Raw genomic sequence first — 18945 nt, 5'->3', positions numbered from 1 at the left:
CGTTTAAGGGTTAATTGTCTTGGCTTACTTTTGAATAAGTGAACTCTTACAAGTGTCAGTAATAACAGTTAAAAATTACTAAATACTTAAATGCAATTAAATACTGTAGGAGAATAACATTAATAAGGAATTGCTGCAGAGAAATGGGAATTTCATTTCAACAGGAGGATAATACAGTAATGAAGTATTATATTAATAAACACCAGAATGCAGGGTGTTCATAAAATAAATCAGGAAATAACCCCATAACTTATTAGCTACAGTTAATTCTTCACTTATTTAATACTTGACACTGAACTAAACTGAAAATAATCTAATTTCTCAGCCTAAGAAACTCACCTGTTTTAAATGCTTTTCAAAAATGCAGAAAAACTCAGGAAAATGGATAATGATCAAAGATACTCCCCACTCCTGCATATATCTAACACTAGGCTGTTGGTGATTTTTTATCAGACCTTCACACAACCATTCTAAGGCATCACAAGATTCCTCCTGAGAAAGAAAAGTCAATGTACAATTCACATCAAGGCCAAAACTTAAAAATTCCACACTAAATACATTTTTTTTAAGTGAAACACATGAATAAAATAAACAATGACATCATACTTCAACAATATTCTTTAATGCTTATTATACAGTAGATTGTGCAGTATTTCCTAGAGAAGACATTCCAACTGCAAAGTTGGTTCATCTGACATTGACACAAAAGCAGGAACGGGCAATGTTAAGGTCATAGCTACAGCCATATTTCGAGCACATTCAAATCTAATAAAAATTTTGTATTCAATATGTGCACTTTACATGAGATTATATGAAATATAAACATACAGTATTGAACTGCATATTTACTGAAATTTATACTGGCTCAAGAATATATACACACATTTCAATGATTTCCTTGATTTAGGCTATACAACACAAAGCTTTTCCATTACTGTTCTCTACAATACTAAAATCAGAGAATGATGATTTGTAAACAATACAAAGTTACTGCTACTATGTAAGCAGGCATAGGTTATACAGATTTAGGATATGTAGCTACTATCATGATGACCATAACATATTTAAAATTTTTTTAAGGTACAACATGCACATATGGTACTGATGTTACCCATGTATAAGGTGCATGTCTAATAGCTATTTAGTCATGAAAGAAAAGTGTAGGTACGTGTATCACAAGACTTTTCTTGTGCTGTATTCATGTGATGTCCATTTAATATGGTTAACATGCAGCATTTTGGAAGTACATATCCTAGACTAAAATTACTGCATACCTATACTATATTTGAGTTACCAGATATATAAACTAGAATATAAAATCAATAATTAAAGACACCTGATTATATAAAAAAAATGTTAAGAACCCAAAATACAATTGAAATCTTTACTAATAAAATAAAAATTATTTCCAGTCATACCTGACAAAGTAGTGGTAGTAAAATCAATAACACTTGCAGAAGCCGTGATTTGTAACGATGCTTCTGAGAATTAGCAAAGTCTCTTCGATCACCTATGCACTGAGAATACTGCTGCTTCAAGTGTTTATATACAACTACAGCCAGAGCCCTATCTTCCTGATTACAATTATCAAGACTCAAGAAGAAACGAAGGATAACAGCTCGTGCTTGCTGGTCAGACTCAGTGCTGTGAAATAATAACATAATTAAATATTAATAGACACTTCACAGGGCACACAGTTTTTCCTTACTAACTACACTACACTATAGTACAGTCAAATCTCGGTTTTCGTATGCCTCGCTTTTCATAAGTTTCGGTTTTTGTAGACTTTTTTCTACAAAATTGTGTCTTGGTTAACGTATGTTTCCTCGGTTTTCGTACACTCAGAAATGCTCCATCCAGGGCCCAGTGCATGACCAGTTTCCGTATCGAGTGCCCAAACAAAGCATCCCATCTTCCTTCGTGGCCCATTGTGCTGTTGTGTTCATTGTTTTTGTGCTTTTTGTGCCTTTTTATTCCAGAGCAACTGCTAAATAAGCCATCATGGGGCCAAAAAAAGTCCAAATGCTCACCCTTGTGTAAATAAGACAAGAAACACCATAGACTTTAAGAAAGAATTCGTAGCAAAGTGTTGGAGGAAGTTGCATGTCAATATCAGTAAGAAAATGTCTACAACAAGCACTGCTGTTAGTGAATTTACAGCCAGCAGAGGCTGGTTTGAAAAATTCAGAAAACAAATGGGCATAAATAATGTGCCTACTTCAGGGATTAAGGACATGTTTGCAAAGTGGAATGATGTAAAAAATTTTGTGGAGAATTATCATCCCAACAAAGAAGTTTGTAATCCGTGTCTCCAACATGTTTAATGACTGTCGTGTTTAACTATAGGCAATTTGTAAAGAAATACTACCAGAAACAAATGTCTATGGACAGTTTTGTTGTGCGACAGAGGCCCAGTAACTCTCAAACTGGTCCTATTGCCAGTAAAAAACGATGGGGGGAAGTAACCTTGGGGATCTGGAATGCATTAATTGTACAGGCAGTCCCCAATTATCGGTGGGGGTTCTGGTCCTGAGGGGGTGCCGATTAGCAAAAACTGCCATTAATCAAAACTCAGCGATTTATGGTGCCATAACAGTCCCTCTGTTAGGTCATTATGGTGCCATAGGGCACTGATACCGGAACTCGGTAGACAAGCGCCATAAAACCAGATCGCCTATAACCGGGGACTGCCTGTATTTACATTATTCCTTATGGGAATTATTATTTCGGTTTTTGTACGTTTCAGTTTTCATGGTAGGTTCTGGAATGGATTACGTATATACAAAAACCGAGGTTCCACTATTTAATTGTTTTCACATAATAAACAAGAATGCTAAGAAGGAAAACCTTGACATGAAAATTATTTGAACCATCTCAACAACGTGTCAAACTTCTTATGAAATACTGAATATTAAAGTTGACTGACACTTAACCATTACATCAACATTCACAGTCTAGGATTGCATATGATAGGAAATATAAATGCCTCAAGAAGTTTGGCAATTGTAAAAATGTTATTGTCATGATACAATAAAGTTTTATGCATACTTACCTGGCAGATATATACGGTGTATGGCCCACCCGACCTCCCCTCAGGAGACAGGTGGAAGAGAAAATCTGTCTTAGAAAACGGGAATGATTCCTATTCCCGCCACCAGCGGCGGGGCGGTAGATCACCTGACCTACCTGTAGAGTGTGCCGCGAAATTCGAATTTCTATCGGGGACGACGGAGTCTATAGCTAAGTATATATCTGCCAGGTAAGTATGCATAAAACTTTATTGTATCATGACAATAACATTTTTATGCATTCAACTTACCTGTCAGATATATACTTAGCTGATTGGCACCTTTGGCGGAGGGTAAGAGACAGCTAATCTACTGAAATAGACAGGAAACAACATATGTTGTAGGTAATAAAATTAAAAACCTTGATTCCTACCTGTGTTAGCGAAAGACTTCATGGCTACTGCCTAGGAGCCCGTATCGCTTCAAGAGCCTCAGTGAGGTAGTGACCTCATGCTAAGAGTTCTTGATGGTCTGTTACAGGGGTCTTACCCACTTACGCTTCAGAACCTTAGGATCTTGTCAATGGGTCCTTATCCACTTACATGACAAAACACCTTGCCTATTGGCATGATCATAGAGCACGACACTAATCCCGATCACCTGATCCTCATTGGGGTTAGTACTACGATTGAAAGGAGTCATCCCCAAACATCCTTTCAAGCACCCACAACTCAACAACAATATCAAAACTAATTATTAAAATTATTAAAAACAAATTTAAGGATCAGCGTCTGCTCCATTTCCCAGCATAGTATCCGCTGATACATAAGGTCCAAGAGCGAAACATTTATCGTATGTTATTCTAACATCCTTTAAATAGTGGGATGCAAATACTGAATTGCACCTCCAATAAGTTGCTGCTAAAATGTTTCTCATGGACATATTCTTCGTAAAGAAAGGGAAGTTGCCACAGCCCGGACTTCGTGAGCTTTCACTCTCAGCAGCTTTAAAGAGTTCTCTTGGCAATTCCTATGAGCTTCGGTAATTACATTTCTGACAAAGAATGCCAGTGCGTTCTTTGACATCGGTCTCTTGGGGTTTCTTACCGAACACCAAAGACCTTGTCGACATCCCTGAAGCTGTGTCTTCTTTTCTAAATAAAATTTTAAGGTCCTGACTGGGCAAAGGGACCGATCCAACTCTCTTCCTACCAGAGAAGAGAGTCCCTTGACTTCGAAACTTCTAGGCCAAGGTTTAGAAGGGTTCTCATTCTTTGCTAGGAAAAGATCCTGGAAAGAAATGACAGCCGAGTCTTTCTAAATCCCACCCGAGAGTCCAAAGCATGCAATTCACTGATCCTCTTAGCAGTGCTAGAGCCAACAGGAATATGCATTTGCTAGTAAGATCTCTGAATGAGATTTTATCTATAGGTTCGAACCTGTCCGACATCAAGAACTTTAGGACAACGTCCAGGTTCCAACTCGGGGAATCGACGATCTCAATTTCTTAGTCTCGAAAGACCTGATGAGATCATGAAGATCCTTATTATTCTCAAGATTCAGCCCTCTGTTTCTAAAAACAGCTGAGAGCATGCTCCTATATCCCTTGATAGTTGATACGGCCAATTTGGATTCTTCTCTCAAGAAGAGGAGAAAATCCGCGATTTCGGTTACAGAGGTATTGGAAGAGGACAGCTTCTTCGACCTACACCATCTACGGAAAACTTCCCACTTCGATTGGGGTAGACCCGCAGGGTAGAGGCTCTGCGGGCTCTAGCAATTGAAGTTGCCACTTTCTTTGAAAAGCCTCTCGCTCTGACCAGTCTTTCGATAGTCGAAAGGCAGTCAGGGAGAGACTTTGGATGTTTTGTGGAACCTCTCGAAGTGGGGTTGTCTGAGCAGATCTGTCCTGTCTGGTAGAGATCTGGGGAAGTCCACCGTCCATTCCAGTACTCTGTGAACCAGATTCGGGAAAGGCAAAAGGGAGCAATTAGAGTCATTCTCATTCCTTCCGATTGGCCACCAAAATTATTTCCTTACTACTTCCCCCAGCAATTTGAAATGGGGGAAAGGCGTATGCATCTATGCCTGACCAATCCATGAGGAAGGCCATCGATCGCTGTGGCTCTGGGATCTTCTTCTAGCGAGCAGAAGTTGTCTATTTTCCTGGAGAGGAACGTGGCAAACAGGTCGATCTGGGGTCTCCCCCAGAGTGACCATATTTGTCTGCAGACTCCTGAGTGGAGCATCCACTCTGTCGGGAGAACCTGGTTCTTTCTGCTCAACCTGTCTGCCCTTAGGTTTTTTACTCCTTGGACAAACCTTGTACGCAGAATAATGCCCCATTCCTCTGTCCAGGTTAATAGAGCTCTCGCTATTTCGTTCAGAGAGAAAGAGTGAGTGCCCCTTGATTCCGGATGTAAGCCAGAGCTGTGGTGTTGTCGGTAAATTGACTTGACTACCCTACCCAACCCTCTGACTTCCGCTTCGAAGTATTCCAGGGCTAGATGAATTGCCAGGAGTTCCTTCGCATTGATGTGCAGAGTAGTTTGTTGTCTGGTCCAAATACCTGCTACTTTCCTTTGGACCCAGTGTTGCTCCCCAACCTGTTTCCGAGGCATCGGAAAACAACACTCGGTGAGGGTTCCGAATCAAGAGGGACACCCCTTCGTTCCTTGTTAATGGGGTTAACCACCACTTTAGGTCGGATTTTATCCCCTGTTGGATGGGAAAAACATCTGACAAGTCTCCTGTCTTTTGACTCCACATCCTCTTTAGATAAAATTGCAGAGGTCTGAGATTTAATCTTCCCAGGGAAATGAACTGCTCTAACGAGGAAAGGGTGCCCAGCAGACTGAGCCATTCCCTCGCCGAGGTCCGTTCTTTTCCCTAAGAAGTTCGAGATCTTTTCTAAGCCTCGAGTAATTCTGTCTTGAGATGGAAACGCCCGAAAACCCCGAGAATCCATCTGTATCCCCAGATAGACTATGTTCTGTCTGGGGATCAATTGTGATTTCTCGAGGTTCACGAGCAGTCCCAGAGATTTTGTCAAGTTCAAAGTCTTCTCCAAGTCCTTCAAGCACTGAATTCCGATTTTGCTCTTATTAGCCAATCGTCCAGATAAAGGGATATATTTATCCCCTCTAGATGTAGCCATCTCGCAACATTCATCATTAGCCTCGTGAACACTTGAGGGGCCGTTGAAAGGCCGAAGCATAGGGCTCTGAATTGGTATACTTTCCCCTGCATCATGAATCGGAGATATTTCTTCGATGATGGATGCAGGGGGACATGAAAGTTATTGCAATCTTGTAGATCTAAGGAGACCATCCAATCTCCTGGACGAAGAGCCGCAAGAACCGATTTTGATGTTTCCATAGAGAACTTTGTGTTCTCCACAAATCGGTTCAATGCGCTCACATCCAGGACCGGTCTCCACCCTCCCGAGGATTTCGGAACCAGAAAAAGACGGTTGTAGAATCCTCGGGAATGCGGATCCCGAACAACCACTTCGATGGCCTCCTTTTGCAACATCTGTTCTACCAGTTGCAATAATGCTTCTTTCTTGGCAGGGTCCCTGTATTGGGCTGACAGTTCCCTCGGGTTTGTAGTCAAGGGAGGTCTGTCTCGAAAGGGGATCATATATCCTTTGTTACCACGGAAAGGGACCAAATTTCTGCCTGTCTCCGAGCCCATTCTTCGGAAAATTTCCGAAGTCTGGCTCCTACCGGTGCTTGAAGGACTGTTGTCTCATTTCGCTCTCTTGACAGGTCTGAAGGAAGACCTACCTCTCTTCTGCACTCCTCTCTTCTTAAAAGAGGATCTGGCCGAGGTACTCCCTCGAAAGGGCTGTTGAGGAGCCCGAGTCTCTCTCTTAATAGGACCCGAAGTCCTCGATTTCTTTGCAGATTGAGGGCCAAGAGATCTTGTGTGGCCTTTTCTGTCAAAGAATGAGAAATATCTTTTACTAGATTTGAAGGAAACAATTGGTCCGACAGAGGAGCATACAGAAGAGATGACCTCTGAGTAGGAGTAACTGCTTTCGTCAGAAAAGAGCTAAATAAGACTCTCTTCTTCAGAATACCAGTTCCAAACAGAGAGGCCACCTCTCCTGCTCCATCCTGAACTGCCTTGTCCATACAGGAAAGGACACTATGAAGGACTTCTGGACTAAGAGATTCCTTCTCTTGTGTCTTTTTGGCCAACACCCCAAGGGACCAGTCTAAGAAGTTAAAAACTTCTAAGACATTAAACAATCCCTTGAGGAGATGGTCCATCTCAGAAGTCCCCCATGTGATCTTTGCTGATGACAAGGCTTGTCTCCTAGACGAATCCACCAGATTCGAAAAATCTGCTTCGGCAGTGGACGGGAGAGCTAGACCCCGTGGTATGCCCGTCTCGTACCAAATTCCCTTCTTTCCTGATAGTCTGGAAGGAGGGCAGGTAAAGACTGTCTTCCCCGCCTTCTCCTTGGATTCCAACCAATTTCCTACGAATCGGAGCGCCTTGTTCATGGAAATGGTTGGCTTCATTTTAATAAAAGATGATTGTTTCGGGACCTTCGTGCTTGTAAATAAGGACCTTGGAGAAGGAGGAGCAGTCGGGCTTAAAGAGTCCCCAAACTCTTGAAGTAAGAGGGCTGCCAGCGTCTTGTAATCTGACAAACCCGGAGCCGAGTGATCTTCAGAGTCCGAAATCTCTTCCAAATCCAATTCCGAAGAGGATTGTTTATTTCCAGCAGGAGACTGGCCTCTTGCAACATCCACCCCACTCTCGCAAGAACGACGACCGCCTGTGCGATAACTTGCATCCCTACGAGAGATAGGTTGATCCTGCAAAACGACCTTATCCTTCTCCTGGCAAGAGCGATGGCCGCTTGTGCGACACCTTTCTCCCCTGTCAGACGAAGGATGTCCTCTCCTATCGCTTTCTCCGGAACCACCTATGTCCTGACAAGGAATACGGCCGCTTGTGCGACAACTAGAGTCCTTGTCAGGTAAAGGTTTATCCTTCCGAAAGCCATACAAATCTTCCTGGCTTAATTGTCTTTTGGAAGAAGTCCGTCTCTTATTTGTCACTTGTGGCTCATTGCGCCGGGTTGGCGCTCGTGATTCCTTGCGCCAAGCTGGCGCTTCTGGCGCATTTCGGCAGAGTGGCGCTTCTGGCGCATCTGGCGCTACTGGCGCATTTCGGCAGGGTGGCGCTTCTGGCGCATTTCGCCAGGCTGGCGCTTCTGGCGCATATGGCGCATCTGGCGCTTCTGGCGCATATGGCGCATCTGGCGCTTCTGGCTCTTCTGACTCGTATGGAGTCTCAAACGCATCTGGCGCATTGCGCCAGGTTGGCGTTTTTGGCGCATTCTTATTACTCCTCTGAGTATAAGCTGAAACTTCCGTTTCTTCTTTCCTTCCCTTCGTCTTCTTTATAGGAAGGAAAGAGTCCTTTCTCCTGGGAGTTTCCTTAGTAAAAACTCCTACTAAGGCCGAAAGTTGCTCCTGCACATTTAGGATAATTTTCGCAGCCGCATTCTCTTTTTCCTTCCCTGATTCAGGTGAGGGATGTCTAGAAGCGGAAGGAAACTCCGATTTCCATTTAGGAACCAATCTCCTTTTCTTCTTCTCACAAGGTGATAGATCGGAGAAAAGTTCAGGGCTTGAATCCAAAGTTGGAGCCTTCCAACTTCTCTTTAAGGGGCGTGACAGTTCATCAGAACTCCATCCCCTTACATTCGGTGAAGAATCTGACGAAGAAAAACACTTCTTTAGGATGCTTTTTCGATAGCGATCCTTGGCAGTTCGGGTCGTCACAGAATCTGCCGAGGGGACGCCTGATCGGTGGGGATTCTCCGTAACCTCCGTACGGCTTTCGACATTCCTTCTCCTCTGGGCCTGTGAGCTTGGAAGAGGTCTAGGCCTGGGAGCGAGACAGAGCCGATCAGACGCACCCTCCACTGCACTAGGGACACTTAATTCACTATCACTGTGCTTACCTTTCAACGTCAGCATTTGACGTTCCATCCTTTGTAGCGCAGCTTTAAGATCTGCAATTTCCGTTGCCGGATTTGCAGTCTTAGTACTAGAGGAAGAAGATAGAGGTTTAGGGTTAGGTGTTAATTTAATAGGCTCGTTAGAGCGAGACCTACTTACACTTCTGGAGGAAGCTACAAACTGTGTGAGGGTCTACCGAAGCTTTCGGTAGCCTCACCATGCATCCCTCATTTACACACTGTCTTCTAACCGTAAAGCTAGAATCCGACATCATGAGAAATATCCAAAACCAAGTCCAAAAAACAGTCCACGAAAGAGTATGCCAAACCAAAGATCCAATACGCCACCAAAATAACCGGCTTAGAAGATCAATAGCGATGAAAAAACACGAAAATCAAATCAGGAGTAACAACAACAATGTTGCTGTCACGGCCGATAGAGAAAATCTGTCTTAGAAAACGGGAATGATTCCTATTCCCGCCACCAGCGGCGGGGCGGTAGATCACCTGACCTACCTGTAGAGTGTGCCACGAAATTCGAATTTCTATCGGGGACGACGGAGTCTATAGCTAAGTATATATCTGACAGGTAAGTTGAATGCATAAAAATCTAATTTAAAAATAAAATAAATTCTTTAATCCAAACCCATTACTTCAACAAAACCTATCTGTGCATCTGAGCTAAGATCATTGGAAACAAAGATACATCTGAGCCAAAATGAGAAATGTCTTCATAATTTTCCACAATGAATTCAAGAAAGAAGCTGATTAGGGACTGTTTTGATGAAAGTAGAAAAGTGATGAAAATAATTACCCCCGACTCAACCAGAGAGGAATTTATAGTATAGATGCTCCTGGATCCTAGAGTAATCCAAGATCTTTCCCAATTATTGCAAACAAAGAAAAGGTGCAAACTTTCAGGTTGTCCTCAGATTATAGGCACCCAACTCCTTTTCAATCAAATCTGACATGGTTTAAGCAACAAACTTGCAGCTTTGTGTTGAAACCAGTCATGAATGGGTCCTTGAGGTGTCCACAGTTACCACAATATCTCAAAATGTTTAATTTTACTGAAAATTCTAAAAGAGAACCTCTATTCATTTAAGTGTGCTGACTGAATGAATATAAAGGTTGCCTCTTTCTTCAGGAAGTTAAGGGATAAACTCTACTGATGTCATAAGTCCAGAAAGAGAATTCACACTTTCTTGTAGACATATTCTGTGAACAGAACTTTTGGAGATAGGTACCACAGGTGCTATTATATTTAGATTCTAATTACTGTGTCACTGAAGGAGTTATTTCCATTATTTGTCTGAGACATCTCAATTCAGTATTCTCAAAATTAGAACAATCTTATCTCACTCCTGAGTACAGATTAAAACCAGAATCAGATCTTTAAGCCTATTAAAAAAGCGATAAATAAGGGAGAACTTAGCTCATCTCTAAAACTTCAGCTAAGGAGGAAGTCTACACATATACTATGACCTAAATTAATGAAATTACTAACCAAGCACTAACTAATGATAGAAAAGAGCCTTAAATTACTCCTTACTTACACAGAAGTAAATCTACAATATACCAAGACCTGGATTTAATAAAACTACCAACTAAACTGTATTCTAATTATTGGCAGAAAGGAGCATTAACTTCCCATACAACTTGAAACAGTCAGCTTTGCTCAAAATCATTCGTAAACCTATGTTATCTACACAAAAGCCTTTTTGCATTAAAACAAAGCAGTTGAACTACAGCTATAACCAATAAACACACTAGACGTATAATACGTACTTGCATGAAATGGAATGTAGAAATATAAAACAATAAATTATAAGGATAGAGCAAAACTATATGGCACAAAAGTTGCTGGCACTAGGAACATGTCTACAGTACGCCAAACACATACAAAGAATTAGTGTGATTGACAGATGGGAATGGATCTAAATGCACAGGCATAGTAGTACTTGCTTACCAGAAATAGGTAATCTTTCTTCAGATAAATTTTGTCAGAAACTTTTCATCACTAACAAAATGGCCCGTTTAATCAATGAGTTTATTACACAACAAACTTCAACTTTTATGTTGACTGAATACATATTAGCTTCTGAAATATATATAACACTGAATTTCCTAGTGACTTGAGTAAATGAAGTCTTAAAAACAAGTAAATACCATAAATAAATTACACTAATTGACTTGACAAATAAAAGATGAAAACATACTTACAGTTCTACTAATACACTGGTGCTGTACAAATCTGGACAACTCTTTATGTAAGTTATTGTATCCCTTATAAGTTTCTGCTGCTTGCGATGTACTGTTCCAAATCTTGCTAGTGTTAGGTAAAGATCAATTACCTTCTCGGAAATAATAAGAGAGGCTGAGCAATCACCATCAGTGACAAAGAACAAATCTTCCTTCTTAACCTTGTATAAACTGAGAACCAGACTCCTAGCCATATGATTAGCAATACCTTGAACACCTTCTGCAGCAACCAGCAAGTTTTGTGATATCTGTTGATATAATAAAGAAAGTCAATCTGGGCCAATATTACCAGGAGATAGATTAACTGGCCTTCCAATTTCCATCTCATTTAAAATTACTTTATGTTTCCTAATAAAGAAGACCTTACAATCTACATATTACTGTTGTTGTTCCTATTGAAAAGTATAGCTGTTTCTACAGCATTTAATTTATAGTCTTCACTATTCATCTAACACTCCTTTTCATCAGCATGTAGCTGGTATATAAAGTTTCCTAAGGACATACAGTAGTACCTCAGGATACGAAATTATTCCGTTCCGAAGCGGCCTTTGTAACCTGATTTTTTCGTATCTTGAACCACATTTTACATGTAATTGCCTAATCCGTTCCAAGCCCTACAGAAACACTACAGTAAATTTTATAATAAAGCTAAATTGACCAATAAACAATGAAATACAACAATTTGGACCATTCAATACCTAACATAACTTTTATTGTAGTACGTACCTGTAAATAAAGTGTGTTAGTGTATATGGTACAAGAAATACTTTACGTACATGTACGTATATATAAAGTAAAATGTGGAACCTAACCTTACCTTTTGAGTAAGGTGATCTCTGAAAGTGGCAACAGAGGAGGAGGACAAATGGCAGAAAACATGAACACTTAACTTTACGAAATACATTAAAAAATGGCAGAAAACATTAACACTAAACTTTACGAAACACATTAACAAATGGCAGAAAACATTAACACTTCTCCATCTTCGTTCTCCATAGAAAGCATCCTCTTCTTTCCGTGAACTTCAGCAACATTCTTGGGACCAATGGCTAATAACGTAAGTAATTAAGTTCACACACAACACGATAAAGTAACTTACAGTACAACGAAAGTGAAATCACTACATGAATTTACGTTAACAAACAAAATACGTATATGTGAAGGAACGAATTCCAGTGTCTACGATAACGCTGCTGCAAAAAATGGTCAAGGAACGCCTTTACATAGAGGCATGATGCTGACCAAAAGGAGAGCAGGATCTTATGGCGGTGACTAGCATCAGAATCCAAAGGGAGAGCGGGAGGACGGTGGAGAGTCTACTCAGTTGGCGGCACGCGAGTTTCAAAATTGTTCTTGGTGGTCCAGGCAAATCTCGGGACTTTACAGTAACACCCTTTCGTAACCTGAATTATTTTCGTATGCAAAGGCAAAAAAATCTTCGTCCTTGCTTTCGTAACTTGAATTTTTCGTAAGTTGGGACTTTGTATGTCGAGGCTCCAAAGTATATAGATTTCTGTTCTCTTAGGTTTATTTACTCTAATGTGTCGACAGCACACTGGCAGTCATGTATAAGAGTAAAAAAGTGAATGAAGTGGGATATGTGATGTACAGGTATTAATAGCAGGCAGGGTTTTTACAACAGGTGGTTGGTCAGTAGGCTGAATTTTAATTAGTCACACACTGGTGACAAAATCTGCCCTTTGGGGGTTCTATTTGCAATTTCTTCACGAATGTCATAGAGGAAAGGGTTTAGTGTCATAGAGGGAAGGGTTTTCAATAAGATCCTCTGTGCTCCTTCACAACATTGTTACACAGATGAAATATTTATACAATGTAAATGATAGAACCCATCATTTACAATGTCTTTCACCTCCCAACTCTTGATATTTCTTGCAGCTTAACCTAGACTGCTAGAGAAGTGTGCTTCTTGCTCAATAGGAACCAGTGATCCATGGAGTGCAAGCATATTTCAGCTATGCTGTCACCAGATAATTTTCTTTTAATTTGATACTAGGTACCCTAAACTGTAATTTGTAGGAAGATTGAGCTGCTATAGAAAACCTCTAGCATCAGCTGAATGGAATTCAGGATCATACTTAAAACTTATGGGACTGAGAATAGAATGGAATCCAAGGCTCTAAAATGATTATACATATATTGTAAGGTCAAAAACCTTGGCATAGTGAATAGCTAGAATCTGAAATAGTAGTTGAAACCCGTAAAAAATGCTTAAAACTGCCCATTTTGTTAGTTATAACTCAAGAAAACGCCACTAAAAATGTTTATACCAGGTTTTTAAAAATAGTTTTATTACAGAGTGCATATGATGATGAAATTGATAAAAAAACAGGAATTTGTGGATATTTCTCATATAAAAATACCGCAAATAAGTGAATTTTCCATGGATAACGGGTATATGTTCCAAAGAGAAATCCATGAAATCATGAGTCTGCAAAAAGGGGGGTTCACTGAATTCCGACTGCAATATTGCTATCCATCACCTTACTAATGGCTTCAAAGTGACTCTTGGCCCAAGTAAAGTTATATGTCTGGGCAGCACTTCTTGAGCCAACCCACAGGGAAACAGGTGTGATATTTGTTTACCATATTGGTAAGCAAATATCAAACTTGTTTCCCTGTGGGTTGGCTCAACACATTCACTGGTTCTCAATGTAAGTTTAGACTGTTTCAGAAGCAAGGGCAAACTGAGCCCCTGTTTGGCAGAGGAAAGAGCAATACGATTACAGGGTTGCACTGGATATGATCCTAGCATCCTGACCAACAACTCTCCTGAAGGAGAATCTCGATCATATGCTGGCAGAGCTCTCACTAAGCAGTGAAAGACAGACCGCAATGATTAAGAGGTAAGTCAGCAACACATAAGCTAAGCTCACTGGTCTAAGAGATAAAGGCCAAAGATTAGAGACATAAGAATAATTAACATCAGAAATAATCCTCTAAAGTATCTTTATAATACGGTAGTGCCTCAGGTTACGAAATTAATCCGTTCCGAAGCGGCCTTCATAACCTGATTTTTTGTATCTAGAACTATGTTTTACATATAAATGCCTAATTCATTCCAAGCCCTACAAAAACACCACAGTAAATTTTATAATAAAGCTAAATTGACCAATAAACAATGAAATACAACAATTTGGACCATTCAATACTTTAACCGTTACTGTACCTGTAAATAAAGTGTATTAGTGTACAGAGTACAAGAAATAATGTGTGTACATGTACGTACGTATGTAGTAAAATGTGGAACCTTACCTTTCGAGTGAGGTGATGTCTGAAAGTGGCGACAGAAGGGGAGGACACATGGCAGAAAACATGAACACTTAACTTTACGAAACACATTAAAAAATGGCAGAAAACATTAACACAAAACTTTACCAAACACATTAACAAATGGCAGAAAACATTAACACTTTTTGATTATCTCCATCTTCGTCTCCATTGAAAACATCCTCTTCTTTCCGTGAACTTCAGCAACATTCTTGGGACAAATGGCTAATAACGTAAGTCATTAAGTTCACACACAACACGATAAAGTAACTTACAGTACAACGAAAGCGAAATCACTAACATGAATTTAAGGTAACAAATGAAATATATGTGAATGAACGAATTCCAGAGATGTTTACGATAACGCTGCCACAAAAAATGGTCAAGGAATGCCTTTACATAGAGGCATAATGGGACAGATGCTGACCAATAGGAAAGCAGGATCTTACGGCGGTGACTAGCATTAGGAACCAATGGGAGAACGGGAGGATGGTGGTGAGTCTACTGAGTTGGCGGCTCGCCGATTTTAAAATTGTTTTCGGCGGCCCAGGCGAATCTCGGACTTTACCCTTTCGCAACCTGAATTATTTTTGTATACAGAAGCAAAAAAATCTTCGTCTTTGCTTTCATAACCTGAATTTTTCGTACGTAGGGACTTTCGTATGTCGAGGTTCCACTGTACTCCTGTATAAAACTAATTTACTGATTTGCCAGTCAATTCTATAAAAAACACATGAATAACAGAAAACACACCTAAATAACTACAACACAACTGATATGAGTTAAGGTCTAACTTAAATTTTAAAAATACCACCATAGGTATCTGCCTATACTAACCAAAGTATCCAAACAAACACAATTGTTGCTATATTTAAAAATCTTTTTGGGATACAAACCAATCCATCTGATGTAAAAAGAAACTTGAACTGAATTCAATAATGCTGTAGACCAGCAATGTATAAAATTATATACAGTAGTACCTCCGACTTAGAACTTAATCCGTTCCAGAAGGCTGTTCGAAATACGATTTGCTCGAAATATGAAACAAATACGTATCTCCATAAAAAATAAAGGGAATCAGGATAATTTGTCGCCAACCCAAAGAGTTCCCAGTTTCATGTTTTTTTTCTATTAGTATTAAAGTACTCAAAAGTTAAATTAAGAATGGAAAGTAATAAAACAGTATGTTATATACAGTAAAATTTTCAAAAAAATTTTGTTTCCATGTACGATTTATGAACTGTTCGGTGAAAATGGTGCACAGCCGGCTGGGGGATGGAAGGAGAAGAGACTGGAAGCCTTTGAAGAAACCAAAGTGGTTGCAGTAGGCAAAGGTTGATAACAAAATCAATTTCATTCACATTTTGGAAGGATAATCAAACGAATCAATTGTGTGTGTGTGTGTGTGTGTGATTGTGTCTGAGAGAGAGAGAGAGAGAGAGAGAGAGAGAAGTGAGAGAGAGAGAGAGAGAGAGAGAGAGAGATATATTGTTGACGTGTTTACACTTGGATCTTAAATGCATGATAGAGATTAATTATGCCACAATACATCAACTTACTGTTGGCAAATGGCAGAATTTAAAATAAACAAGAGGAATTTCCAAACAAATAAGTATACTAATAAATAAAGAATGCAAGAAAATAGAGAGATTAAATAATTTTTCACAAGAAAGCCGTTTATACAAACAATCAGGCATGCAGAATTTAAATGCAGTGCCACTGTGTTTATTGTGGAGCCAAGTTACTTTTACAGTAGTAAAAAATCCTAACAAGCAATTGCCACTAGATAGGTATTTTACTGTAACAAAAAGGGGATTTTGACGAAGGAAAAATCTATTTCTGGGTGATTGGCTCGTGTCGCCCTATGAAAGGATCCTTAATATCATTCTTTCTAGGTAAAATTAATCTAAAATTACCAGAGAAAAACAAAATTAAGAAAATGTCAGTAAAACTGACTCGCTCACTCTTAAAAAGAAGTGTCGGTATGGTAATAGGGGCGAGTGGGAACACTACCACGAGACATTCACCAATTAGACCTTCCAATCAGAATCCCCACAAGAGAGAGCTGATACCAACGGGCGATGCAGCCGCTACTACTACTACTAGAGGACGCCACGGACAGCAGCGCCCCTAGCGGTCATCCTTAATCTAAAAACATCTTGTCCTGCAGGGGGGGCAAACAATACAGGGTGGGTTTCATAGGGCGACACGAGCCAATCACCCAGAAATAGATTTTTCCTTCGTCAAAATCCCCTTTCTGGGCTCAGCTCGTGTCGGCCTATGAAAGAGTACCAGAGAAATGGACAAGATGGGAAAAAAGGGACAAATGAAAAGCAGTTGTAAAATGAGGGATATAATATAAGTAAATCAATTACAGCTTATAAACTAAGTACTTAAGTCTAACTTATTTTAAACAGTAACATAAAAGAAAGTTAGTAATGAAGTACTTTAAAATTACAGTAAACACAGTAAGTATAATAAAGCAGTGTAATTATAACAAATTAGATTTACTTAGAAAATTATTTACATAATATACAAACACATTGTGTCCTACCCTAGCATAAAAATAAGGGTAGGTACACTGAAGTACAATATCAGTACAAGTGTGGATGTCCCTAGCAAAAAAAATAAGGGACAATCCACTAGTATGATTCAGCGGCTAAGGCTAGGATATCCGAGTAGCATGGCGATAGGGTGAGGCATGTTGGCTGAGGTAGGTAGAAAGGAGACCTGGATCTATACTACGACTACTATACAGTATCAGGAGAAACAATGTTTCCCGCTGCTACTGCTGAAAATTTTAAAAGATTCCAAAGGACTTTAGATAATGACGTTTAAAGACTGTCGGGGATTTCCATCCAGTGTACTTTTTAAGATCCTCAAAGTTCATATGTTAAAGTAATTAATTGAGGTGGCTACTCCCCTGATGTCATGTGCTTTTGGAATGAATCAGGATTGGCTTGTTTAATAAAGTAAAGGATTTGTTGTCTAATACCTTTTTACTGACAGAGTACCACCTTTTTTCTCTCATGAAGAGAGGACCTGAGGATCTTGAGGATGTACGAGATAGAAAGGCTCTTAAGGTTGATACTGGGCAGAGAGAAGGATCTTATGGGGAAGTGGGATGACTTTCCAAGGAGCCACCTTGCCAGAGGATCCTCATTTTTAGCTAAAAAGCTACGATCCGGAGCAAGCAGAACTTCTCCTGAGGGGAGGAATTCCACATGACCCGCATCTCTGGATAGAGCCGACAGTTCTGAAATTCTAGCTCCTGAAGCTAGGCTTAATAAGAATAATGTCTTCCTAAGAAGCATTAAGAATGTACAAGACGAGTTGTCAGTATCTGAAGTAGTTTGAGGACATCATTTAAGAACCATGAAACTGCAGTAGGCCTTTGAGAAGGTCTAAGTCTAGCACAGGCTTTAGGAATAGACGTGAAATAAGATTCAGTCAGATCTATCTGAAAACCTAACTGAAAGATCTTCTTCAAAGCCGATTTATGAGTAGTAATAGTGCTAGCTGCTAAACCTTTTTCAAACAAGGACCTGAAAAAGGATATAGCTAGATTAACTGTCATGGTTGTAGTGTTTGATTCTTTCAGGAAAGATGCTAATTTTTTTTAACAGCTGAGTCATATTGTCTAATGGTTGACTCTCTCTTTATCTGATTCTAGGAAGAGAATATTTTGTGATCAATATTAGCATCTTTATTAGCCGCAAACTTCATGAAGTCCATAAAGTTAGGGTCTGAAGAATTCCTGAGGAAGCGAACACAGTCCTCATTTGTACTGATTGTGACAGCTTGGGATTGGGAATCCGTTGAGGTCGGAGACCCAATTCCAGAAGAAGAGGATACCAGTTGCTCTTGGGCCAGTCCGGTGCTATCAGAGCTACTATTCCTTTGAAGGTCCTCAGCTTGCTTAAGACTTTCAAGAGAAGATTCACTGGAGGAAAAACATAAATTTTTCTCCACTGATCCCAATCTAACGACAGGGCGTCCGTGGCATAAGCCAGAGGGTCCAGGTTGGGGGCCACATAGCAAGGGAGCTTGTGGTTCGCTTGTGAGGCGAAGAGATCTACTTGGAGACCTGGGACTCTCCGGCTTATCCACTGGAATGACCCGTCGTCTAGGGACCATTCTGATTCCAGAGGCACTGACCTTGGACAAAGCGTCTGCTATCACATTTCTTACCCCCGCCAGGTGAGTGGCGGACAGATGCCATTTGTGTTTGTTTATTTGCTAGGGCAAAAATGGCTATCATGACATGGTCACATGCTTGGATTTGGACCCTCCCCTCCCTGTTGATTGCAATGAACTACCACTGCCACTGTCCAAAACTAGGCCTTAGATGAGACTTTTTCGGGGGGAAGCAGTCTCTTCAAGGTAAGAAATACTGCCATTG

The 18945-nt window shown here is 40.1% G+C and overlaps 2 protein-coding genes across 2 annotated transcripts in view; one reads left to right on the top strand and one right to left on the bottom strand.

The window, feature by feature from the left end:
- Positions 1 to 18945, bottom strand: part of LOC135206784 (uncharacterized) — a 132386-nt gene that overhangs the window by 25427 nt on the left and 88014 nt on the right. Inside the window, 3 exon segments of the mRNA XM_064238279.1 lie at positions 340 to 492; positions 1419 to 1644; positions 11217 to 11503. Of these exon segments, the coding sequence (XP_064094349.1) occupies positions 340 to 492; positions 1419 to 1644; positions 11217 to 11503 (666 nt within the window).
- LOC135206678 (mitochondrial fission process protein 1-like) overlaps positions 1 to 18945 on the top strand; it is a 125622-nt gene that overhangs the window by 69790 nt on the left and 36887 nt on the right.

The sequence above is a fragment of the Macrobrachium nipponense genome, chromosome 31, assembly GCF_015104395.2.
Source record: "Macrobrachium nipponense isolate FS-2020 chromosome 31, ASM1510439v2, whole genome shotgun sequence".
In the NCBI taxonomy this organism is placed as follows: Eukaryota; Metazoa; Arthropoda; class Malacostraca; order Decapoda; family Palaemonidae; genus Macrobrachium; species Macrobrachium nipponense.
Note: the sequence above shows the minus strand (reverse complement) of the source record. Positions and strands in the feature narration are given on the sequence as shown.